We start from the raw sequence: 25,520 nt of genomic DNA, 5'->3' as shown, positions 1-25,520 counted from the left end.
CATGTGAGAACATACACACAACGCCACTTATGTATATTATTATGCCATAAATTAAACGTTTGTATAGACATTTGACGTAATTGGATTTTCCGTATGATTATTGTTCAGATCCTCAGCAATCTTCAGTATAACCATTGAATTTCAATGGACGTCTGACGTTGCCAATAATTTACAACTTTAATCTTGTCAGCCTGTAATATTGTGTACATTTAAATCGCATTTTGAATGTGTTTTATACCAGTGTAAAGGGCAACTTTAAACGATAATTGTTGCAAATTGTATATTGTCAGCTTATTGATAAATATGTACTGTGAAAATTACAGCCGTACTGCACAATTTCGAATACTTAGCTTAATAATTCTGTTCTGCAATGTACCATCAATTACAACTCAAAAAGGTAATAATTAATATCTCCTACATTTCTCAGACATTTCTTCTATACTTATTTCCTTTTTTGACAAATTCTACACGATTTGTATGTACAACAGACTGGTGCATAAAAGAAAATTTGTTGGCAGTTAGATAGATGTTAATTCACAATTTTTTCTATTCCTCTGTAACTAAACCAAAATAAATGAACGTGCAACATGAACTGTAAATAATTACAGTGCACAACGCATCACGAACCGACTTAATGAAGTGCAAGCTAACTCAGATCGGAAAAGAATACAGAGGTTCGATATCAAAAACTGTTAGCGACGTTCCGTGTCAATCTTGGACAGCAGCTGATCCAATACACGAGGTTAATAAGTTATATCTTCCGATGCAGCTTCCTAGAATTTTGTACTAACATCAATTCACCTTCTTTTCTTTTCTTTTCTTCTTTGGATTGATTTGAATTGATACTTAATGTCCATAACAATTTATTTACTAGCAATATCGTTAAGCATTCCCTTGACCATAACACAGTCCAACATATTAATAGAAATAACTGCTAGAACTCGAAATAAAAAGCAATTTTTGAGACATTCGAAAAACTATAACATCAAATAAATTTTATTGATAAATTCATTATTTCTATCTGTTCGTTTCTAATAATCCATTTTACTAATGATGTTGTCAAGCATCTCCTACAACATAATCTCCTTTCGTCATCAGGTCAGTAAAGACATTCACGACGATGACTTTCCTGAACGATCGATGAAAACTGTTAAAAATTACTGTAGAAATCCAACAGGAGAACCGAGAGGTCCATGGTGTTATACGTTAGATCTATCACTCATAGATGATCGATGTGATGTACCCCTTTGTAATTTCGGAGGTAATTAACATGAATAAAAATCACTACGAAAGTGAAGAAATCATTAATACCGGTTGGTTGTGATCAAGGTAGAACATTTTTATATTGCATGATGATCGTATACTGATAAAACGCGATTCATTAGAGTGTAGACTGTCAGGGCCAGGTGCTGAATACGGTGGTACCAGAGAGGTCGCAGCATCGGGAAGAAAATGTATATCGTGGCACAAGCTGAAGAAAATGGAGAAAGCAAAAGTAAAGAACGCATCGACGAATCAGATAAATGAAACGAAATGGATTATTATTTTTATTTTACATTGTTATAGAAAATAATATTTTCCGCCTTTCTTCCACCTGTTGCGTGCATAAGTCTGATAAATCTGAACGCTACCTTGACATTTTTAATTATGACGTTTTGCTTAGAATTTGAAGTTCGACGACAACAATTTTCCGGAAGTGTCCCGCAAGAAAGCGAGCAATTTCTGCAGAAATCCTTCCGGAGACAGCGGAGGGCCATGGTGTTACGTTGAACAAGAAGATTCCGAGTATCTTCAGAAGGAGTACTGTGACATCCCATTCTGCGACGCTAAAGGTGTTTTATATTATTGGTAATTTATTGATAATTTAAAAGAAAAGTAAAATCGATATCGTCATTAGATTCTGAGCAAGCAACTTGTAACAACTATATTCGGCACACCCTGTATATTAAATTGATTTTAATATTTGTTTCACGTCCTGTATTTTCTAGAATGTTTAACATACATCAAAAACGTATCTGACTACTCGGTACTTACGAAATTGGACGCGCCTGGCGGTAACACCTCATTTTGGATGAAGTTGTGGGACCCCATTGACGAAAAAAACGTAAGTTTTCAATCAGACATTCAATTATAATTCTGCGGAATTATATACAGGGTGTCCCGAAAATGTACTTCCTTGAAATGGAATGGGGTGATTCACGCGGTCATTTGAAATAACTTCTTTCTTTGCGAAGATATTTTCCGCGGCTTCGGAGTTATTCGAAAAAAGGCGGACCAATCGGGGCGCAGCAATAGCGGACGGATTCCGGCGCAGGGACGGGTCCCGCTAAGCGCGACGTTGGCATTGGCCGAGCCGAACTTGTCCGCTGTAGCCGCGCTCTGATTGGCCCGTGTTTTTCCTCAATAACTCCTTAACAAAGCCGTGGAGAACATTTTCGCAAAGGAAAAAGTTACTTCGAATAGCCCCAGGAATCCCCCCTTTCGAGGAAGTACAACATTTTCAGGACACTCTGTATGTTGCAATTGGCAAATTCTAACTTCCTTTTTGTTTATTTATTTACAAAGGCTCTCTTTGTAGGCCGAGGCGCGAATTTTACTCAGTTTGCTGCCAGTCCCTGTTACTGCTGAGAAAATTGCTGAAGAATGGAGTGCTGGTGTAGAGTTGCTGTTCGCAAATTCTGGCAGTGGACAGACTTTCCCTAAATCTGATGTGAGTAATACTTTATATACAGGATGTCCCAAAAATGTTACACTTCCTTGAAAGAGGTGATTCCCAAGGTCATTTGAAGTAATTTTTTTCTTTTTCGAATAATGTAATAAATTAGGCGACGGAGGTTTCGTATGCGATTGATATTTCACAACAGTGTTTGCATTAGGACGAGGAAGTTTTTGAAAGCAGTCCTGAAATTTTGCTTGGCACAAAATGGATAGGAATATGGATAACCTGGGGCGGCGGGTTTGTGTCTGCTGGTGTTGAAGGTAGTTCGAAGCCTCTGCTTATGCAAGAATACAAAAGGAAACGTGGTATCACGAGCCTGTATCCAGAAACGTTTCTGTATTACGGGATTCGAGGGACTGGAGTTTTGTGGAGCACCACATTTTGTCAAAAACGTATGCTTTGAAGTAGTTTAAACGCTTGTCGCAGTATTCGCGTCGAACATTGTCATAGTTAATTCTATTTAGAATTAAAACTAATTAAATATCAAAAATATATCTGTGAACCGTGTATTACATTTGAATTGTTAATGAATTTGAATGTTAATGTAAATTCTGAGGTAGAATTTTTTTTAGAATGCGAAGTCCATACGACCTTTGGGACTAATTACTCTAGAGCGTGGACCATGGAAAAAAATAACGACACGAACGACGCTCGAGTTTTCGTTCGCGCAAGCCAAAATATTCACATACGACTATATCCAACACCCAAATCGGAGTATCCGTCTGTTACGGTAAAAACATCAATTCTAAATAAAACAGCAGCTTTTTTTCGAAACCTTATTTGGTGTAGGTAACAATAGGCAAAGACATTGCAACACTCACGTACCAAGAAGAAGAGGACTCGACGAAGCACTATCTCAAAGAAATTCCAAGCAGAGGTCTGCTTGATTTCTGGTCCTGGAGAGAATTTAGCATTAGGTTCGTGAACTTTATGCAAAATAAAAATTGTCTTCATCAAAATTGCAAAAGTACAGCTGCCAGATAGACATTTCATACTTTCTTTGATTAGTAATCTTAATTCTAATTTTAACTTAATAATTTTTAATATTTTAGTTCGTCTACAGTTTTGAATTAATAGATTCATGAAGTCAGCAGTTTAGTTTTTAGTTAATAGTAACAGAATCTACTTTTTAGCATTTTTGGAGAACATTTCCGCTTATTTTATCAAAAGGCCAAGACAGCTATCGAACTATTCTACGTGAACAATAATTTTTTTGCTAATTTGAGATGGTTCAGCATTGGAAGTGAAAAGTCCGTGGCACACTGGACACTATTTTGTTCTCCCGAAGGTAAAAATCACTACTTTAAAAAAAAGAAACATAAAAGAAAGCTGTCAATATTGTACCACTCAAAAAACCTTGGGTCCTCGAGGAAAATTGCTTCCCTAAAAAAAAATATTCCAATCTAATTGAATGAAATTCTTTTTCCAGCCACAGATGCTGTGGAAATTCCTTCAGCGCCGAACTGTATTTCCGATTTGACAGATTATTTGTACAAAGGTGGACAATGGACGAGTGACGGCGAAGTTCCTTGTATTCCATGGATTTCGAAAGAAGTAAGTAACGTGAAATGTATTATTCAAAGTAATTTTAATCTTTGGAATAACTTTTTGTTCTGTAAATTTTTACTCGGTTTTAAAAAAATACGTACTAACAAATTGATCTTGTTATATTATTATTATTATTAATAGCATTTTTATTACGCGTGGTAGTACACATTATTAAATTTACATATACTTGTAGCTTTGTCACTGTCAATTGCTTTTTAAAAGATTCGAAACGAAGAAAAAGATGACAACAAGTTTGCGGATGGATCCATTTTGAAAGCATTAAACAAATGCAGAAATCCCACACGAGATTCAAATGGTCCTTACTGTTACACATTTACACCTTGGGAAGAGATAACTGTCTCGAAACAATACTGTCCTGTTCGATTCTGTAGATCCTCAGGTAAGGTCCCTGAACTTTTATTTGTACTGAGCTTGTACTACACTTGCTATTTAAAATTATGTATAATTTATACATTGGTGTTCGTGAAATTCATGATTTTTGTGCGATAATATTTGCTCAATGTTTTATAAGAGCAAAATAAAAATTGTCTGCATAAATTGCAAGAAGCGGGAATCAAATAAAAATCGAATTCTTCCTTGAAGAATTTCAATAGGATGAAAATTTTTTTGATTTTTGCCACAAATGCATAAAATCCGCAGTCTAGTGATCAGTAATGCTATGAAAATAATCATAAGTGTAATTAATATAGGCACAGTAATGGGTACTCCCCACAGTAATTGGATCCCTTACCCTACTAGGAAATAAAGTGTTACATTTTATTCCTAGAGTGTCGCATGGCAGGAACAGCAAACGATTATGTAGGTACACTGTCAGAAACACGTTCTGGCCGTGCTTGCGAGTATTGGCTAACCGATCACGACTTTCCTCCGCAACCAACTCAAGGATCTACAACAATTTCAACAACGTCGCAACGTACACGAAGACCAAGCCGCGTGAAACCATACAAAAAATGGGGACCTCCGGTAAATGAAGGGATACTGTCGATCAGCAGAACAACAACATCTACTCCAAAACCTTCTACGAAATTTACGACGAAATCCATCTCGAAAATTAGCCCATCGAGAACGATTGCACATGAACATTTCAATGGTACTTTGTACCCGGATGGTAGTGCTAAAAATGCTAGCAATTATTGTAGAAACCCTTCGCGAAATATTGCTGGAACTTGGTGCTATACTACAGATCCTTCGGTGCCACAGGATCTTTGCAATGTCAGAGACTGTGAAAAACCAGGTACACTAGCCATTTAAAATTAAAGATCCTAAATGTATTTAATCGTGATGATATATGAAGTAGTTTGTGTGTATTTTATCATAAATTAATTCCATATTTAATTTTAAATTTCGACGGCGAAGAAAATACAGTGAATTCTCGATACTTGTCAACAACACGGGTCTTGTCAGTGTCGTGTATCGTCCAGGAGACATACCCCGAGCCGTGTTATGTTTACATTCCGACGCTTCTCGAGCTTCGTGGCCTCTCACGAGGTATACCCCGCGGTAGTGGAGATAATTCCGCGACGTTTATCATCCAGGCCTTGGCGACATATATAGAGAAATCACTGTATACCCTTACAGTGGATATTTAAGTTATATACATGTACCATACAAAGATTGATAAATAAACTATAGAGTACCTTGTAATTGGAAAATAACTGAAATATTTATTTATTTATAATTTCTAGAAGAATATACGATTCTTGTCAGAGGAGAAGCCGCAGGAAGACGTTTGTACGTTTTACCCGAACATCGTTTCGAAGGATTACGCTTCGCTCTAAAATCTTGGGAGCCAGATCAACCAGATTGTATAGTGTTCGTCTTCACAGCTGATGACAATTTTAAGTCACGTTATATTCTTAAGATCGGAGCTCAGAATAACGAAAAAGTACTTCTCTATTATGAGTCGGAAACTGAAGGTGATTTTACGGTGTTTAATATGAAACTACAGGATGTCCCAAAAATGTCGGTAAACCTTGAAAGGGGTGGTTCCGGAGGTCATTTGAAGTAACTTTTGCCTTTATGAAAATGTTCTCCGCGGCTTTGTTTTCGAGTTATCAACAAAAAACACGGACCAATCGAAGCGCAGCTATAGCGAACGGACTGCAGGCCTGGCGACAGGTCTCGCTGAGCGTAGCGGTGCTATTGGCCGAGCCAGAATCTGTCCGCGATCTGATTGGTCCGTGTTTTTCGTTAATAACTCGAAAACAAAGCCGCGGAGAACATTTTCGTAAAGGAAAAAATTACTTCAAATGACTTTAAGGATCATTACTTCAAGGTTCAGTAACTTAATGCTATAGAATTCTGTTAATATTAGAATTTCTATAAATTATCGCAAGTATTTTTGAATTTTATTTCAATACTTGGAAAGTATTTTCTACATGTTCTTATTTGAAAAAAAATGTTTATCCTCTCTTAAGAAATACATCGATTCGCGTCGGTCTTCTTAAATTAGGAAATCGTTTCAGAAATTAATTTACTTATTCTTTGTTCTTATAGCAAGTCCAGTCGATTGCTGACTGGTGGCTTGTATGATCTGTATAAATTGTTTATTATATTTGCAGCTGTCGCTTTAGTGAAAATGAAAACTTTGCCACACTTGTTGTATTTGGGGAAATGGAGCACGTTCACACTGAGTATTCCTCGAGGAAAAGTTTTACTTTATTATGAAGAGGACCCTAAGCCGTTATTTGAATGGGCGCATAAAGATCCGTCATCAACATTCCTGCCGATATACTATTACTATAGCAGCGAGAAAGGACGGACTGTTGGTGTTGCTTTTGATCATGATTCAGGTTTTTTTTTTAACGTGTTTTAAAATATTAGAAGGCAGAAATTTGGGAAATCGATCGATGCCGATTTCTTCAATCTTATTTACAATTTCGCGTGTTATAATTTTTATCATATCAGGCTGTCCTCTCGAAAACACGAAAACGGATCGTTATGCTAGAATTTTATCGATATCAGCATGGAGCAAGAAGGAAGTAATACATCCTGATAAAGTTACATTTCATTTGCGAGGAAAAGGCGTAATTAATATACCACTGCTCATGCTACCTGCGATTCCAGGGTAAAGATTATCTTTTCTGTAAAATATATACTATTGACTGTTGCGGCATCTCTCCAATTAAAAATATCCAATCAAAAATATGTTTGTTTATAAAAGGCGGGTAAAAGTTAAGAGCATCAAACAACCCGACGTTGTGTTTTATTAAAGTATATTACAAATTTTTCCGAATACCATTTTCTTACAGATTTTATGCACTAACATTTAGCGAAAAAAATCACTGGATACTGTTCACAAGAAACACGTACCCTAATGTAACAATTTTCCATAGACAGATGGTATCTTCAGCACTGTTTACAACTGATTCGTGGACTAATATAACTGTAAGGTAAGAATAATTAATTGTAAAATAAAATTTATATAAAATATAAATAAAATGAAACATGTTCTTCAACATCGTATTCTATTTGATTTCATTTTGAATTTTGAATCACGCGCGTAATATGGTAAATATTATTTTTTTAAATAAAATTAAGATTCCAAATTGTATATATCTTTAGATTTATTTTTAAAAAGTGCTATAATAATAATATGTATAATAATAAATTTCAAATATTGTTACCCATTGAAGTGTTTTCGATTCTTCGCACAGATAAAGAATTTTATCATTTTCAATTTTACTTACATATATGTTTCTGTTTCAAGGTGGTTCGGAAATATTATCGATGCATACTGCAATCAAACTAAAGTGTTCCATTATGAACACCTTAGCCCTCTTCTGTTTTACTTCTTTTCTATCGGAGTTGACCCTGGTGGATGGGTTACTTGGTCTGTAAACTGTTTACCAATGGGTAAAAGCAATTTTTAAATCACCGTTAAGTGTCAAATGGACCTTCAGTTTTTCTATATTTTTTACTATAGGCGTTAATATTTACAGATATAGATGGGCCACCAATTGATGGTGGTTGGTCAGAGTGGGGACCATGGTCGTGCAGCGCGAGCTGCAATGGTGGCACAGGAACTAGAAAACGACTTTGCAATTCCCCAGCACCTAATGTTAAAGGCAGGGACCATAATTTGTTATAATCAGACTGCAGGGTCTTTATGCAAAATGGAAATTTTCCTTGTTAATTGCAACACTCGTGAACCATATAAAAATTTCTTTCCTCAACAATTTTAATAAATTCACATTAAGATTTTCGTCTTTCTACTGTTTGAAGTTACAACTACCTATTTTTGTCATAAATGCATAAAATCGTCTAGCCATAGGAAGACAATGATCGTTTCGACCGAAATTGTTTTTAATTACAAATATTAATTACGAGTGACTGAAAATTTTTTAAATAGTTTTTGGTCATTTATCACTTCTATTTGTAACTAAAATATTTATTTTAAACTTTCATTTTGTGAATCTCAATTGATATAATACATGAAATTCAGTTATTTTTGTAAAAATTGTTGGGATAACTGTTATTTTTGGTCTACAATTAAAGGTGAACCATGTGTTGGGCCACATACTATGGTTGGTCGCTGCAATGAAATTTTGTGTGGTGATGTAACGCAAGGTAAACATAAATACATAAATTACAAAAATTCTAATAGTGGTATAAATAGAAGTTCTAACATGGCTTGTGTTTCGGTGACACAGACACAATAACTCTGATTAATCGAAGGGTTCGTTCAAATTATACATCTCTGACCGTGAAAGAATTTCATTCAGCAACAATTACATCGGATGAGAATATCGTTGATCTGATTGTTAAAGAATCTCCTCATTCTGAACTGCAGTGGTCTTTAAACGGCATTTTTGTGCAGGACGAAGCAGACAGAGTGGAACTAAAAAATTATAATATTGGTAATTATAATATTGGCGTAATGTCTTACTAGCTTCGCAAACAAATGAGTCAGAAGAGTGATTTATTTCGAGAACAATTCGAAAAAAATAAAAGAAGGTATAAAATGGTGAAACGTCTCTTCAACATTCCTGAACGACATATTTATTGCAGAAGATATAGCTATTGTAAAATCGACAATTTAATACGTAATTTATAATACGCCCGTTCGCATGTTTGTTTAGACATAAAAAAAGCTTTGGTAAACGACTCCGGTGTATATGCCCTAACTTTGCGCCGTATCGATGGGACCTATTCGATCGTCAAAGTCATTACTTTGGCGGTCATTCCAGCGAACGAAAACATGAAAATACGAGAAACTCTGAGCATGATTGTTACGTGTCATTGTGCTATCCTGGGCCACGTTTACTCAGACCTTCAAGTGACTTGGTTGGTGCAGAATAAGACGTGGAAAGATTATGGCATCACTCTTCCTGTCGCAGCTGATGTAGACCATATTCTAAAAGTTAATCGAACGCATAAAGGACTATGGCAGTGTGTTGTGAAGCAAAACGACTTGAACTTCGTCTGGATAACAAATATGATCTCTGTTAAAGGTAACTACCATTTATATCAGTGTTATATTAACAATGTTGCCTGATTGCAGTGACTTTAATCAGATTTTCACAGAAAGGAACTTTTGTTATTTTAGATTTCGTTATTGTAGACAACTTTTAATCAAATTGTTTTCATAAATAAATACATCGAAATTAGCAGTATAAAAACATGCAAAATTGTACTTGAATTTTTCGTTCCAGTTTTGGGGCCTCCGAATTGGCGAACCCATTTAATGGAGGATCAAGCGACACGTTTTCTTTTCTTTTGGTTACCGGACGAAAAATATGTTGCTGTCATTGCTGCAATAATTTCAGTGATTTTAATTGCAGCTGCGATTCTAGTTTCGCGATTTTACATAAGGTAGGTACACCACGTTTCGCGAACGGTAAAAGAAAATTTAATTCGAAAATTTTCTATTTTTATTAATCACTGAATCCATAAAATATATTACCGTAAACATACTCCACTTGTGAATAACTTCATTATTTTATGTCACTTAATTATATATATTTTATAATTTCATTATATAGGGTATCCCAAAAATGTTCTAATTCCTTGAAAGGGGTGATTCCCAAGGTCATTTGAAGTAACTTTTTCCTTTGCGAAAATCTTCTCCGTGGCTTTATTAAGAAGTTATTAGCGAAAAACACGGACCAATCAGAGCGCGGCTATAGCAGAGGGAACCCGGGCTCGGCCAATGCCCGCTCGGCGAAAACCAGTTTAGCCGCTGTCCGATTGGTCTGCGTTTTTTTTTAAATAACTCTTTAACAAAGCAGCACAGAAGATTTTCGCAAAGGAAAAAGTTACTGCAAATGACCTCGGGAATCGCCTCTTTCAAGGAAGTACAACATTTTCGGGATACCCTGTGTATATCTAAATATATAAATTGCAAAATATTTTTCAGGCGAAAGAAGATAGTGTTGCCCCCAAAAAAAGATATAAACGAAATGAAAAATGTTACGGTACCAGAAAATTAAATTTTCCTAATGAACACATTTCGTAGATTCCATTTGATTAATATTTACATATACAGGTGTTACTATAGAAGCGACGTTGTGTGCTCTTAAAAGAATTAAATATTATCAACTTATTCAATAATATATGACTTTACGCGATTTTATACTTACTAGACTATGAAGAGAAGACTATAAATATATTACAAGAATTTGAATGTTATTACATTATTTTCGATTTGTTAAAATTATTGGAAGAAAAAATACATTTTTGTCCGTCTTCCATTTCTGATGATCGACTTAGAACATTTTTAATAATACTTATTATTACTCGTCAGTTTCACACCTTCAATTATTTATAAGCTGTTGCATTATTTTTACTTAAAACTGAAACACTATATACATAATCTTTTGAACTTTTTTGTAAAATAGATTACTATTATAACAAATAATGTATTTTTGATAGCATGCAATTTTTACATAAAAGGGTGAATAAGGAAAACATTAGCAAAATAGCAAGAATCAATTTATTTTCATCAGAAGAATATTTAATTTCCCGGGTACAATGTATTTTACTAAATATCTTGGATGTAAGTCTTGTTGTACTTTACTTTTGTATAGTACACATTATGTATCAGCTATAATATTTCATACATTTTATACACACGTGAGTATAATATTGAATTAATTATAACATCTGTTCTGTTGCACATATCCGAATCCATAACAGAAGTTATATTATAATTCAATATTTTACACAACATTTAGATTCGTGTATGAGTTTCTCTGAAAATGGACGTGCAGCGCTTGATATCTATTCCCTGCTCTGATTTTATTATAAGCTATTCATTTTTCTGCCACATATTTACTAGAAATATTTACATGCACCTTACTAATGACTGGCCTATCAAAGTATATGTGTGGTGTCCCAAAAAAAAAAAGAAAGTATCATATGCCCATAGCAATCAAATAGTAAAACAAAGGAGGGAATAAGAGAAAAGCTGTTCCTTATTAATATCTTTCTATAAAATCTGACATCTTGTTATATATATTAGAAAGATAGCAGTTGTTTCTGTAACTTTGTAACATTTGTCCAAATGTGTGCTACACCTCAGTGAAGAAAATATAAAACTATGCTGCTGACATGAGACTAGAGGAAATATATATATATATTTTGTATTACTATCAAACATTGCATAAAAAGTAATAAAGATAAACAATTTTATCTTTCCATCTACAGTGAATTACATATTATTTTCACTTATCTCAAGACACCTTGAATATCACTATATCTTTCATAATAAATACTTGAGCTGGATGTATGACTTAAAAATCTAACTTATTAGTTTTTGTCTGTTAACATAGCATAGTAAATACAAAAAAATATATATATATTAGATAAGCACACATTTTTCTTATTAAAATCATTTTATGCTATGGTCAATGTTATTGCCACAAACACCATAACGTTTTATATAATACATATAACATGAAAAAATTGATTTTATAGATTTCTTCTGTGCAGAAACATCTTCGATAGTTAAAACTCAATTATTATTAGCTAGTAACATATGATTAAGTACAAAAATTTGTACTTTAATTTAAACATCGAATATATGGTTTTAAAATATATATATGTATATATATACATATATATATATATATATATATATATACACACATGTCTACGCACTTTCGAAGATATTTCTACATATTACATTTGTATATGATCAATTTGTTTAATTAATTGGTGTTCAAACGTGAGGTCAAAAATGAAACGATTAATACTGCTATTGATTGACTATCGAAGTGTATAATATTACGTTGATGCAACTGCATTGTTAACGGATGCTATTCATTAAAGAATGAATATAAGTCGACTAATAAAATCGTACGTACCTCTTAAAAGTAGGCCAATAAAAGTATTCTTATATAATACTAAATTGTATTTAATAATTCTTCAATGGTTTGAACGTAATTTCAAAATAGAAGCTCAAACACAAATCTCTTAATATTTTAATTACTGTGTACAAATAAACAAGGAACAAAATCTGTTATATTGTTATTAAATCAGTCTTAGTTCAGTCTTATATCGTGCGAATGTAAATAATTATTTCATTTCAGTTCACTAACATCAAATTAAATTATAGATGCGGCAACATCTGTATTTCTTTAAAAGACTGATATATATTTTTTCAATTCTTACACATCATATAAAACTCATTTCTTGCCCGCAGCAAATGTCATTAGATGAAATGATTTAATTATATAAATTTCATAATATCTTGCGTATAATTTTGATGAAGATAATAATTGTAATAGCGAGGATGATTCAGACGATATTATTCACCATCGAAAAACATATATGTATAAATTTTTAAAAAAGTGTAATAAAATAAATAATGTAATAAATGTAAAACATATAATTTGTATAATAAAAATGTGTTATGCTGATTTACAAATGATTACACTAAATTGCCATAATGGTAACTAAAAATATATTTCGAATCGTGATATGTTAAAATATTACTGGAGCATTAATTTTCTTTAAATCGATGAAGTGTTGCATTTTTTTACAGGAGGAAATTCATTATATATTTTCTTATTTTTCATCATTTCATATCCATTCTTTGTTTTGTTAATCCCCTTATTATTCATAACTTTTCTTCTTATTACACGCAGCATCACTTTCCCCAAGTAACATTCCTTCTCAGATGCATACATTCATAAACAAACTCTTTAGTTACACTGATCATGCACACATGCGTATGTTTAACATCAAATTGCATTTTAGTCTCCTTGTATATTTAACAGGAGACAATAATATCATTAATTTATAGAAATAGTTTTAAGCATTTTAAGACGCTGGTCATATAATAGTATTGTATACTGTTCCTTTCTTCTTTTTTAAGTGTTGTCCGGTCACACAACAGTAAGATATTTTCTTTTATGTACATTACAGTCAAAGAAGAAAAACTATATTTCTTTAGTTGTGTATATTAACGAAATTGATATGAAATACATAACTATACTCTATCAGTAGAGAACCTTTTTATGTAAAGTAATGCAAGCAAACTAATGAAAGGAAGTTTTAATGTGCGTAGTGAAAGTGTGATAACAAATTTCGTTCGCATTTTCTATTCGTTAAAAATTGACATTCTTTCACGCTTCCATTGAAAAATATAGGACAGCACCCTTTATGCGATTGTTATTACAAAATGTCAGTCAACTTCGCCGATATTAATCACTTCGACACACGCTCTTTTTATTGCATTACTTTCAATTTCTCAATTCTAATGCATGTTTCTCGATTCTATACGCCTCCTATGCGCAATCGTCCTCTGATAAAAAAAAATAATAATAATAAGAAATACATTGGTAACTATATACGTTAACGTTTAAAAAATAAATAGAACACAATTTAGGAATTTCAAGAGACATAGACTAAGTTAACTCTATTTCTTTTCTTATAATTTACTGCTATCTTATAAGATAGTCAATACTGAAGTTTATAATCACTCTCGATTTCCTTTTCTTTTTTTTTTTATTACGGTCGTATGCTCGTTATCTCTCGTTTATTTTTATTTTTTTTTCTGCGCAGATCACAAATTTACGGACGTGTGATAACTATATATATGAATAATGTGAAAATAATTTCTTTTTTTCCCCTTTTTTTTTACGTGGAAACCTTCAATAACGATATGACTTCAGAACAAAAAGTTCATTTTGTACTTATTGCTTGGCACTCAAAGTGAGAAAACCCGAAGCCTCGAAAGGAACCCACCACGGATTTCTATATTATGTACAACAAGTAGGAAAATATTGCCTCTAACGTTTGATCCATGGGGCTTTAAGCGTCACACGCTTATATCTAAAATCGAAGGAAAACAGCAACGTTTGCTCCTTTTGTCACGGCCGTCGTACATTCAACGTGTATAAAATCTTATTCTCACGAACCAATAATATTAAACCGATCTAAATAATAAGAACCCGATTATTACCGAAATCGACAACCGCGATTCTACCATCCGGACAGAGCGCGATGCCCGATGGTCTGTCCATCTCGTCGTCGCCCTTCCCGTAGCTGCCAAATCTCCACTTCAGCACACCGGCAGAATCGAACACCTGTATTCTATGATTTCTAGAGTCAGCTACAATAATATTACCATCGTCATCGATCACCAAACCTTGTGGTCTTAGGAACTGTTTCGAACCGCCTGCACATTCGCACTCGAAGACTCTAGCGTGCATAAAGTCGGCGTCAATAATTACTACTCTATGATTATTAAAATCCGTCGTGACGACGTTGCCTTCCGGATTGAACGCCACTCCGCGCGGAGAATCGAAGTGTTTCCACATGTTCGACGCTAGCTCGTAGCCGTACTTCCGTAGAAACACGCCCTCTGGGCTGAACAGTTGAACACGATGATTTCTTGTGTCCGACACGACTATTTGGCATTCAGAATTCACTGCCACATCCCACGGGTAGTTGAACTGTCCGCAGCGGCACCCCTTCTCACCAAAACTCAGAAGAAATAGGCCTTCCATTGTCAACACCTAAAGCGATCATTAAAATAATGTAAAGAAGGCACTTATCTTCTGGACGTCTAAGTTTGAACATACAAAAAGACAAATGTCTCAAATATCTCAAAAACAAACCAGGAACTTTAGAAAAGAATGTTTCAGACAAAAGCTTTATCAAAAATCCCATTGAATGGTCCCATCTATTTGACCTTAAGTGTAGGACTGAAGGTCACGCCACGGTTAATAGGTCTTTTTCTAAATGAATTCATCGGTTTTTGCAGTGTTACAGGTAACTAAAAATTTACTGCCTGATAAAGCGTTCAAAATTGTTGTCTCCATTTCTTTCAAGAGTCTTTTAGTTTTTGAGACATTTGACTTGCTCTCCAGGAGTTTTAGAAGACCTTATATTATAGATATTTTCAGAGCATGAACAAGTCGGCAGTCTACCGTTGATCGTTACCTGTATACGGTGATTATCCTTATCAGCTACAACTATACGTCGACGCGCATCGACTGCGACGCCAGCAGGGCGATCGAATTGTCCAGGCCCGGCACCAGGACTGCCGAATCTTCTCACAAAAACACCATCCTGTCGGTAAATCTGAATCCGGTTGTTCGATCTGTCCGCGACCACTATGTGACCTTCTCTGTCGCATGCTATGCCCCATGGCCGACAAAGATTCTCTCGTCCGTCCCCATCGTTCCCGATAATTTTCAACGGCTTCACCGACAAATCTGCGTTGCGATTTATTCGAACAGTAACCGGGAAACTGTTCGATGAAACCGGTCTTCCTCGAGGTAGAGTGATGGAGTTGATGGATGATGTTTGTCTACGAAATATCTGCGGCGAGTTCCCTCGACCTCTCACTGGTCGACGGTCGCCTATAGGGCCCGGATTGTTCACAACAACTGCTCCTAAATTCGCAACAGCGTTCAGTATTGTCCCCTCCAAGCCGTTGAAGGAAATCCAATTTTCTTCTTGTGACGGAAGACATTGTCGGCTCTGACGTATCTGGAAAACCTATAATTAATGAAAACGATGGACTGATATGCCATGTACCTGCAAAATTAATGTGCAAAAGTACCCTCCATAACCGGAGGTGTGCGAGAATGGTCGGGGACAGGTTATTATAGTGCGCTGAGAATGGACAAAAATGAAAAAAAAAATCAACTTTCACAAGTTCAATAGAAATTCATGCAAATTCTCATGCAGCATGTTAGAGGAAGTTAGTTTTGGTATTGTCGGATTAAATGTCAGTTCGTTAATAACTACCTCGGCAGAAGCCATATCCTTAGTAAGCAATAAGTTTAGCGGATTGTTAGAAAGCGTTTTGGATTCCATCGCCTCGTTTAATTTCTCAGCGGCACGCGACAATCGGGATAGTCCATTCCTAAGTCCTTCATCTCTCACTTTCAACGCAGAAAATTTCAGAAGCCTAGCTTTCTCGATTTTACCTAACAACTCCTTCTCTCTTGTTTCTAAAGCCGCAGCCACCCTTCTTATGCATAGCATCACGTCCGCAATTGCTTGTCTAGCTTTCTGTTCTAAAATTTCAGCTGCTATCTGCAAAAAAAGTACATTGTCAAATTACAAACGAGGATTTTAATCGTAGAAAATATGATCCGTAGAAACCTCTATTCGTATAAATATGGTCGTTCAAGGTCACTCTCAAAGTCAAGGATAGAAAAAACTAAACGGAAAAAGTTGTGATTTCCCTTTCTAGTTAACCAACAAGTTATATTGTAATTCTTTCTTTATTTTCTGTACAATAATCGTCCAAATTTTTCTCATGTGTAACATTTAATCTCGTATTGTTGTATCATCATTTTTGTATAAAACGAATGTTAATTTAAATCTGACATTAAATATTTAAAGAAGAATAAATAAAAATAAATATAAAATAAATAAAAATAAATGCAAATATTTATAAATATAAAATGAATAAAAATAAATATAAAATAAATATAAATATTAATCAACGGAAAATAAATAAAAATAAATATAGAATGAATAAAGTAAATATAAATATTAATAAATATAAAATAAATAAAAATAAATATTAATTTACAATTTAATACCGATTTGTTGAGATGATTCGCACGATTTTTAATTATTTGTAATCTTACTTGTACAGCATCTAGTTCCTCTCTGAGAGCTGAGATGCCAAGTTTGGCCTCTTTCAATACTTGATTAGCTTGCATTCCAGCACCTTCGACAGCCTCCATTAAATTTACGGTAACGTGGCCATGATGATGGTGAATCCCGCATTCGCCACAAAGGGGTTTACTGCACGTTTGACAATAAAATTTTTGGCCGTCGCGATGCACATCGCAAAATAAAGTCAATCCTGCTGATGATACATTCGGCGCGTTAATTAGCGGAGGACTTGGTATCTCGGAGAGTATATTTTGCATTGTATTGTGATCGTCTTCGTGGCTCAAGTCCCCTGAATTCTGTAAACAAAAATATATTGTATAAATAAAATGAAAGAGGTATTTAATTACCTAAAAAAATATAGCAAATCAATCGCAATTGATACAAAATATTGTTATAAGTAGACTGCGGATTTCTATGCAAAATAAAAATTTGTCTGTACCGATAACAATGAACAGGAACTAATGAGAAATTTCTTTCTTCCTTTAATAATTTAAATAAATTGGAACTAATATATTGATATTCTTAATTTCTTTTGATCCATCCATTGCTTTAAATTGCATCTACTCGTTTCAGTCAAGAATGCATAAAATCCAATAATGACATGTATATTGGTACGTTTGATAATTTGGTACTGATGATGTGTGCTCACCGTGTGTTGACACGAGTCGCACATTGTATCAATGCAGTCCTTGCATCTGTTCATGAAACTGCGTGAGTGTGGGAATTGCGAACAAGCCGGTCCGTTAAAAGTATCAGCGTTTACAACTTGCAGTAGACTGTTAATCAAAGAATCAACACTGAGGTCATCGGGTGATTGACCATAACACTGAGAATTCGTGCTACTTCCCGAGGACGCGGTACCCGGTGAACTAGCGTCCGAGTTACCAGATCCCATACACTGCCATGGGAATTTGTTCGCCATCTGCAATCAATTAAATGATCAGCAAACATAACATTAACAAAATATTTGGCACCTAAACAAAAAAAAAAAAAATAGAAGGCTAAATAATTCTTGGATCTCAATCCCTTGCACTCAGTTTCGAGTCAAATTTAATACACTTTATCGACAAGAAAAACTAAAATTAAAAAGAATCGTAAAAAAATTTGTGGAATTGATCACACGCAAATGTTTAGCCTTTTATTAACCGTTGAACTATTAGGGCCGCATCGGCTCTTTATGTCAGTAATCATATGTGTAACTATCGATAATATTCGTAGATGCAATTTTACTATTTCTTTACGCTTTGATTTACCATTTTGAGAGAGATGAAATAAATATAGGTACAATGTTGAATATAATTTAATGGAAACATAGCATGTGAAAAGGTACATTCCGAAGGTCCACTTAAGGGTGAAATCTATTATAGTAATGTAACAATTGTTTCGAATAGTATGGTAAAGCGTCATGAATCCTAGTGTGCAAAATTTTAAAGATTTGTTATGATTTGTATTTAAATGTTTTCGATTTATGATGAACTCTTTACCATACCTTCCAAATCATATCTATATCCTGTTCCTGTTCTTGACTGTCGGAGGTATATTTTCCCAAAAACTGTGTATCGCGATGGTAGCTCTGTCCATTATTCATGGTGAATTAGACGACTAATTAAAAACCGTATAGAAATTCGGTATTAAAGTCCTCAATTCGTCGTAATGCCTTCGCCTGAAACAAAAATATCAGAACAACATTGTATCATACTGGTCATATCTAACAAAAATAGTAGATCGAAAATGGCGGATCTCAAATATTTCATTTTACCATTATTCATAGATTTTTTGATAGATTTATTTCGTTGGACATATATTATGATCAAAATCGCTAAAAATCTGAATACGATCGATACGTATCTGAGAACTATAGCTTGAACATTGATACGAATTATGAGCAAACTTTCCAGTATTCGTCGCCGTGTATCGATTACGAATTAATTCGAAATCATTCATTGAAAGTCAACGGTAAAGCAGTTTAAATTTTACGCATGTCCCCCTGTTCCAGTTTCAAAGATGAACACACCCCTACACAGCTGGTTCAAGGTCATCATACAAGTTCAGAGTAGGGAAGAACTGTGATACCCCTTCGGTTCGAGGATGGAGAAATGGGGTTCCGGGCTTTCATTCGTAGAACCTTGCAGAAATCAATAACAGGAAATTCGACATAACTTCATTCATATACATACATAAGGAAGTTGAGAAAAAAAAATGTCTCAGTCCCGTTTCAACCCTAAGTTTCCTCTAGAGTTACCTCATTGGTTACCCATGAACCTTTATACACGATTCACGAAGGAAGAATTGCTAAATTGTTTACGCTATACTAATGGAACATGATGAACATTTTTGCATGAAAATACGGTTCACGTCCTTCAGTAATTTTCGTTAATTATTTTTCAATTCCACATTTACGTCTTTGCAATTTTTTCTTGTGTTAATAAAAGGTGGAAATTTGTTTGCAACGGCTTGTCGAGGATGTGATTAAAATATTTAAGAATTACCCTTAAGAGTTACCCTCGAGGAACATTAACATGAGTCCCGGAAGACTCGTGCAGATTTTTCTGCGCGATGACTTCAACGCTTGGTGGTTCAATCTTTTATTAATTTTTATTATTTCTGTGAGCGAAATGGACGATAATATGTCGCATTTTGAAATGTGAAAATGTGACGTACGGAGTTCTCTTGATTGGGGAGCTATTAGAACTTCATATTTTGCAAATATTTCGCCAACTATCACCTATTTGTATCCAACTGTTTAAATGAGTAGATATTAAAGTAAATATACTACACTCTGTTTAATCACAAATTTAGTTTTCATATATCTGTGTAAATTTTTACAGAAATTTTTCTCTTTTTTCAATCGTGGCATACGAAAAATTAAAAATTAGTGGGTGAAATTTAAAACAGCAAAAAAATTAAAAGAATTGAAAAATACAAATATTATTATTATTTATTTTTATTATATTTAAGTGTACATAGGGAATATTTATCTCATTTCTTCTTATTTTTTCTTCTTCTAATGATCCAAATAAATTAAAATACACTTCAGTGTATAATGTAGTCTGTGAGCATAAAATATATAAAATATAATAAACATAAGTAAACATGACGTATAAAGTAATCAATTGTTTCTTGCAATCGATGCAGAAACATTTTTATTTTGCATAAAGATCTACAGAGTTGTGACGAAATTCAATGTGAGTAGATATATGTACACGTTTGCTTATTGTAAGTGTGAAGTGGTGTACAATATTGTATGTACATGCCCGTAGCATATTGAACGACGTAACACAGCATAACATTGTTTGTGACCATCAATTTTCCACTTCAAAAAACATAATAGATCAAATAATTAAAGCTTGTACTCATTGATCGAAATAATTGAAAAAGAAAATTAATTATGATTGATTTTACAGTACATTCTATGATGAGAAATTTAGTCTTCGTCCATTTTAAAATTTTAAACAAATTTTACACAGATTTTTAGAGCAATATTTCGATTTAAAATTTCAGATACTAATTTTTATTTTGCAATAAATACTATAATGAAAAATTCATTTTCCGTTTATGAAATTATTCTCGGATTTTCACACAATGCCTTAGTATATATATATTTGCAATGTTGTGTTTGCGTAAGATTGAAAAAATAGTATAAATTTTAGTACGTGTAAAAACAACTATTGTTTACAAAAAAAGAGCATTGGAAAATATCATTTTATACGAATTTAATATACTGAAGCCCTTTAAAAGATAGTCGGAAACCTATGAAAAACATTTAATTTGTGTAAATGTGTTCGTGCAAAATGTACATCAGAAGAAATGAATTTACAGAAGAACATAATTTAAATTACATTGGTATTCAAATTCTTACAGAGATTTATCTTATAAGGTCCGTAACATCGTTACTCCATCGAATTCGGAGCATGAAGAGCTCAGGAAAACTTGTGTACAGATTTCGGGAAACCCAAGATCACTTTCGGTACCTACCGCCCGGCTTCACGAGAATGGAAACGCTACACGCCAACCCGCAAACTTTTCCCTTTTCGTTTTTCCAGCAGCTGGTCTGCAGCAGTTAGAGGGTGCTATCCTTGAAATCGCCATGGCGACCAAGGTTAGACCTGCTATTCTCTCAGAGGGTCAAAAAGAAAGAGAAAGTGAAATATCTGTCATCTGTTATATAGATACTCCGCAACGCGCAACTGCGGAAACTTTAACATTAACAAGCATTTGCTAAAAAATCTAGCGTTCCAATATCTTCATTAAAGTATCGAATTCATTTTTTAAATGGGAAAACGCGGTACGCTAGAAAATATAATATATTTTAAGTATAATATAATTTTTACTTCCAAATTTAGTATATTCTTTTACAATATATGGGGGATATTTACATTAAATTAGGATAACGATAGAATAGCGATTTCCTTTAAATTGTTACATTACCGTCAAAGCATCATGCGGGAAGAATAATTTATTTTTCCACGTCCGTAAGGCACTGTGAATATTTATTTTTATATTTGTTCGAAATTTACAAACGCTAAGAAATTTATTTTTTGCTGTTTGATCCCCCAAATGAGTCGGTATCGAAATATCCCAGTATTTACAAAGATTTTCTCAGATTTATGAAAATATTTAATATTAGTAGTCCATTTTACAACAAATGGAAGATGTAGTTTATTTGAACATCTATTACAACATTATTTAACAAAAATATATCCTTATACACAGCTGTAATAAATATTATTTGTAAGCTAATAAAAAAAGAAACGTGTACGTATCATACTGAAAATTAAATATCCCAACATCCAATCTTCTTACTATAATGTATTTAAAAAACAATGATTCAAAAGTACGGTCCTTTTCATTTTAATTGGGGATTATTTAATTCGAAGACACACGAAGAGGAAATATAGTTTGTGTTTTGAACAAAAACCATAATAGACTATTTCAGAAATGAAATAAAAATCGTATATATTTATTTATTTTTTTATTATTATTATATATATTGTGTTTAGGTTTTACAATCTGAAGTGTACATAGCGTAATAAAAATTGTATATAATTATTTATGGTCGAAACAAAAATGTTTATTTATTTTATATATATGTCTGCTAGGAAGCTTTATGATTATAAATATATTTCTCGGCGAGTTCCGTCTCGAATATTTAAAATTTATAAATGCTAGAAAATTTATTTTCATTTGCAACGATAAATGTAGTAAAAAAGGGAGAAAGGCTCTCGGAAAAACAACCGTGGAAACGGATAGTTTCCTAATTTCGTTTTCACTATTGTTGAACAGCGCCAACGTAGATACTTTCCCTCTCGTTCGAATTTCAATGTCGTCCGAGAAGTACATTTTACGACATAAATACGGGAACGTAAACGAACATATACATTTGACCTATAACGATCAACGTTTGAAACGTGTATCATCACTTTCCCGTACATCCAAACACATCAAATACGAATTTTAAAATCCGATCGCGCATACCGGATTTACACAAAACAGACGAAACAGAAATCGTTGATTTCCTCCAAAAATTTCATATTTTTATAACTAATTTGAGAAAAAATACGTACCTTAGCCACGATGAGTCACCCTCGGAATATATTAAAAATTCAATACGTCATTGGTTCTGTTACAAAAACACACCTTCTTGAACAGTCCGATAAGAATTTTCGGAAACGGCGACGAATTATGATGCGATGAATTTGAACGGCGGTAAATTGATTCTTTACTCGATCACAGGGAAGTCCAAGATGCCAATAAGGTGGTTAGGCGAACACGAAATTTTCATTGGTATAAGACACGTGCTCGTCAAAACGGAATATCGTCGAACGCCGTCAAGCCTCCCGATCCGCACTGAATTCTTGAGCTCGACTACTCGACTCGACTGTCTCGTTGAAACGGGAGCCTTACACCCCTCCCCTCCACATTTTCCCCTCGCCGAGCCGTCGACCAATCGGAAGAATGCGTTCTTACCCCTCGCTCGGATCGGTGATTCACACCCCCGCACTACCCTTTCCCCCGAGGAACTAACATTTCTCTAAACCACCCCTTACCCTCCCTTTCCCTTCCCCTACACGTCCTACGAATTTACTATTCCTTCCTACGACAGCTACGTCAGTAACGATAAAATTTCAAAATTGTTTATCAGCCCTTTGCGACCCTACGTAGAGTGTGACTCGACGTTTTAAAATTGCCAGCTTAGATACGCGTTATATTCTGTAATATTAATTTTCCTTTTACTTAAAGAAACAACATACATGTTTCGAAAACGCTGGATTATTTACCATGTTTTATATTAATTTTCTTTTTACTTAGAATTTATCCTTTCTTCCTGCTTCCTATCAATCCATAAAATTATTAAAATTGTCAACCCTTCACACTCCTATCTCGAGCGTGACTCGACATTTTTAAATTGCATTGTTTAAACGTGTATCATACATCACCAATATGAATTTTCCTTTTACTTAGATAAGCAATATACATGTACACATGTGTCATTTTCGACACGATGAGCAGAAAAGATTGTTCAACCCTTAGACTCACGTGTCCGGTCATTAAAGGTGCAAACAAACAGTATAAGTATTTAAGTATCGCAAAACAATAAAATTTATGTACAATCAAAGGTTAGTTATATATTTTCATTTTAAGCCACTGTACGTATAGTGGTTTATTTTAAAATCATTGTTTTACTACTATCTTTCGGATAGGAACTGTCTTTTAAATAGAATGTTTAAAATGATAGGGAGTTGTTTTAGAATAAGATGAAAACAAAAATTCGGAGTCTAAAGTGCTAACACTTAAACGGCCGGAGGCGGGTATATTTGGACCCAGAGCATAAAAATCGTCATTTTATCACTCAAGTTTCGACAGTCGGACAAGTTTCGAAATGTTGTATTAGGAACGACGAAAACAATAGTGGAGACAAGAACTACCTACAAATGTATTAAAAAAAAATAATAATAAATGAATGAAGCTGTGAATGGTTCTAAACACCATAAATTGTCAACAAAATTTCAGTACAATCTACTATTAGAATTTCGCTCCGGCGTCCACCGGCGTAAATAATAATCCAATGATTACACCTTAAATTTATTTATTAACTTCGACTCTAAATAATCCATACAACTCGATTGAATGAATCTATACATATGCACGATTCCGGCGAGATTTACAGGCTGAAAAGACGAGAAATTCGAATGTACACTTCTCTAACGAATTTCTAACGGAGGTATGCCGAATGAACTCTACAGGGGATCGCCGAGCACGGAAAACTCTGTGGGACGTTCTCGCATGGGAGGACGTTCGGTGAGGATGCTCAATGAAACCGAAAAATTCAGTTCGGAATGCATTTGTCAGGATCACAGCCACTGTTACAACATACGCCACTGTCACGATGAATAATTACTGTTCGGCGGATACGTACATGCGTGGCAGCGTACGCGGGACAGTCTCGGTGTCGTTCGGACGTAGCGAGATGAATCTTAGACGTCCTCCGTCATCCCCGGTGTAGAGAGCTCGATCGCAGCACCTTCGAGAGTGACCGTGTGCATGTAGCAACGTAGCCCAGTGTCTACGTAACCAAGCCAGGAGCAATTTTCTATCCGAGAATGTGGCAGGGCGCCTGCGCTGCGAAATCATGAATGGAGCCCACCGCTCAATGCGAGTCCAGCTACACTGTCACAGTCATACAGCCACTCCACTTTTATTTATATCCCAGCAACGATGACCTTCAACCGGGGTAGGGTTGATCAGCCAAATCAGGTTCCACGTCTTCCGAGGAACAGGTGCGACGCGATCGTACGCGGTCGTCGCGTGCTGGACCCCAGCATCCCTGGCACAATTGTGTATCAAATTTAGCCACTTGACACGGTCGGGATAGATCTATTCGACTATTCTGCAGATTTGTTCTACACGTTTTTTAGTATCGTGACATTTTAATCGGCTTCGTTAGCGTGCCAATCCCCCACGCAATAAACGGTTCGATAAATAAGACACCCTATAGTGGCATCTAGACTTTAGGGTAGCAGGAGTTTACTTTGACCTTCTAAAATCGCAGCGTTTTGAAAATCTACCGTGGATGGTTCTAGGAGTATTCTGTTAGCTCCTTCCAGTGCTCGAAGTGACACAAAAAGGTTAATTATTATTTTGT

The 25,520-nt window shown here is 34.6% G+C and overlaps 2 protein-coding genes and 1 long non-coding RNA gene across 5 annotated transcripts; 2 read left to right on the top strand and 1 right to left on the bottom strand.

Moving 5' to 3' along the window:
* Positions 1-303: 303 nt before the first annotated feature.
* Positions 304-11,640, top strand: LOC143361615 (uncharacterized). The gene is made up of 23 exons (XM_076801170.1): positions 304-397; positions 609-742; positions 1,099-1,261; positions 1,386-1,495; positions 1,664-1,832; positions 1,989-2,104; positions 2,579-2,710; positions 2,877-3,111; positions 3,292-3,449; positions 3,509-3,636; positions 3,853-4,007; positions 4,149-4,273; positions 4,490-4,667; positions 5,055-5,522; positions 5,974-6,204; positions 6,850-6,970; positions 8,064-8,143; positions 8,230-8,355; positions 8,786-8,857; positions 8,941-9,147; positions 9,370-9,741; positions 9,943-10,102; positions 10,647-11,640. Exons 1-23 carry the CDS (start codon positions 304-306, stop codon positions 10,717-10,719), a joined length of 3,807 nt encoding a protein of 1,268 aa, XP_076657285.1. The 3' UTR covers positions 10,720-11,640.
* LOC143358273 (uncharacterized) lies at positions 7,270-8,063 on the top strand. Its single transcript, XR_013082938.1, has 3 exons — positions 7,270-7,355; positions 7,628-7,680; positions 7,998-8,063. It is a non-coding gene; the product is annotated as an uncharacterized LOC143358273 (long non-coding RNA).
* Positions 11,209-24,921, bottom strand: Wech (tripartite motif containing 71 protein wech). 3 transcript variants are annotated; one of them, XM_076795265.1, is made up of 7 exons: positions 24,795-24,921; positions 18,867-19,040; positions 18,027-18,299; positions 17,347-17,673; positions 16,493-16,783; positions 15,680-16,240; positions 11,209-15,252 (listed from the first exon to the last, which is right to left on the bottom strand). In XM_076795265.1, the coding sequence occupies exons 2-7, from the start codon at positions 18,963-18,965 to the stop codon at positions 14,671-14,673; spliced, it is 2,133 nt and encodes a 710-aa protein (XP_076651380.1). In that variant the 5' UTR covers positions 18,966-19,040; positions 24,795-24,921; the 3' UTR covers positions 11,209-14,670. The 3 variants fall into 3 exon arrangements, with proteins under 3 accessions (XP_076651380.1, XP_076651372.1, XP_076651390.1); XM_076795257.1 differs by lacking the exon at positions 24,795-24,921 and adding an exon at positions 22,942-23,275; XM_076795275.1 differs by lacking the exon at positions 24,795-24,921 and adding an exon at positions 22,942-23,275 and having other exon boundaries at positions 15,680-16,231.
* Between the last annotated feature and the right edge of the window lie 599 nt (positions 24,922-25,520).

The sequence above is a fragment of the Halictus rubicundus genome, chromosome 1 (assembly GCF_050948215.1).
Source record: "Halictus rubicundus isolate RS-2024b chromosome 1, iyHalRubi1_principal, whole genome shotgun sequence".
Classification (NCBI taxonomy): domain Eukaryota; kingdom Metazoa; phylum Arthropoda; class Insecta; order Hymenoptera; family Halictidae; genus Halictus; species Halictus rubicundus.
The sequence above is the reverse complement of the archived record's forward strand: the minus strand, read 5'-3'. Positions and strand labels throughout refer to the sequence as shown.

Bases quoted from the DNA above. Each gene is read 5' to 3' on its own strand.
- LOC143361615 (XM_076801170.1), top strand. From the start codon at position 304: ATGTACTGTGAAAATTACAGCCGTACTGCACAATTTCGAATACTTAGC. The intron at 1,496-1,663 runs GTAAAGAACGCA...CGTTTTGCTTAG, and splicing joins AGAAAATGGAGAAAGCAAAA to AATTTGAAGTTCGACGACAA. The intron at 6,971-8,063 runs GTTATTTGAATG...TGAACACCTTAG, and splicing joins TATGAAGAGGACCCTAAGCC to CCCTCTTCTGTTTTACTTCT.
- Wech (XM_076795265.1), bottom strand. From the start codon at position 18,965: ATGAATAATGGACAGAGCTACCATCGCGATACACAGTTTTTGGGAAAA. The intron at 16,241-16,492 runs GTAGTTATTAAC...CATTAATTATAG, and splicing joins AGGATATGGCTTCTGCCGAG to GTTTTCCAGATACGTCAGAG. The intron at 15,253-15,679 runs GTAACGATCAAC...TGATCGCTTTAG, and splicing joins AGGATAATCACCGTATACAG to GTGTTGACAATGGAAGGCCT.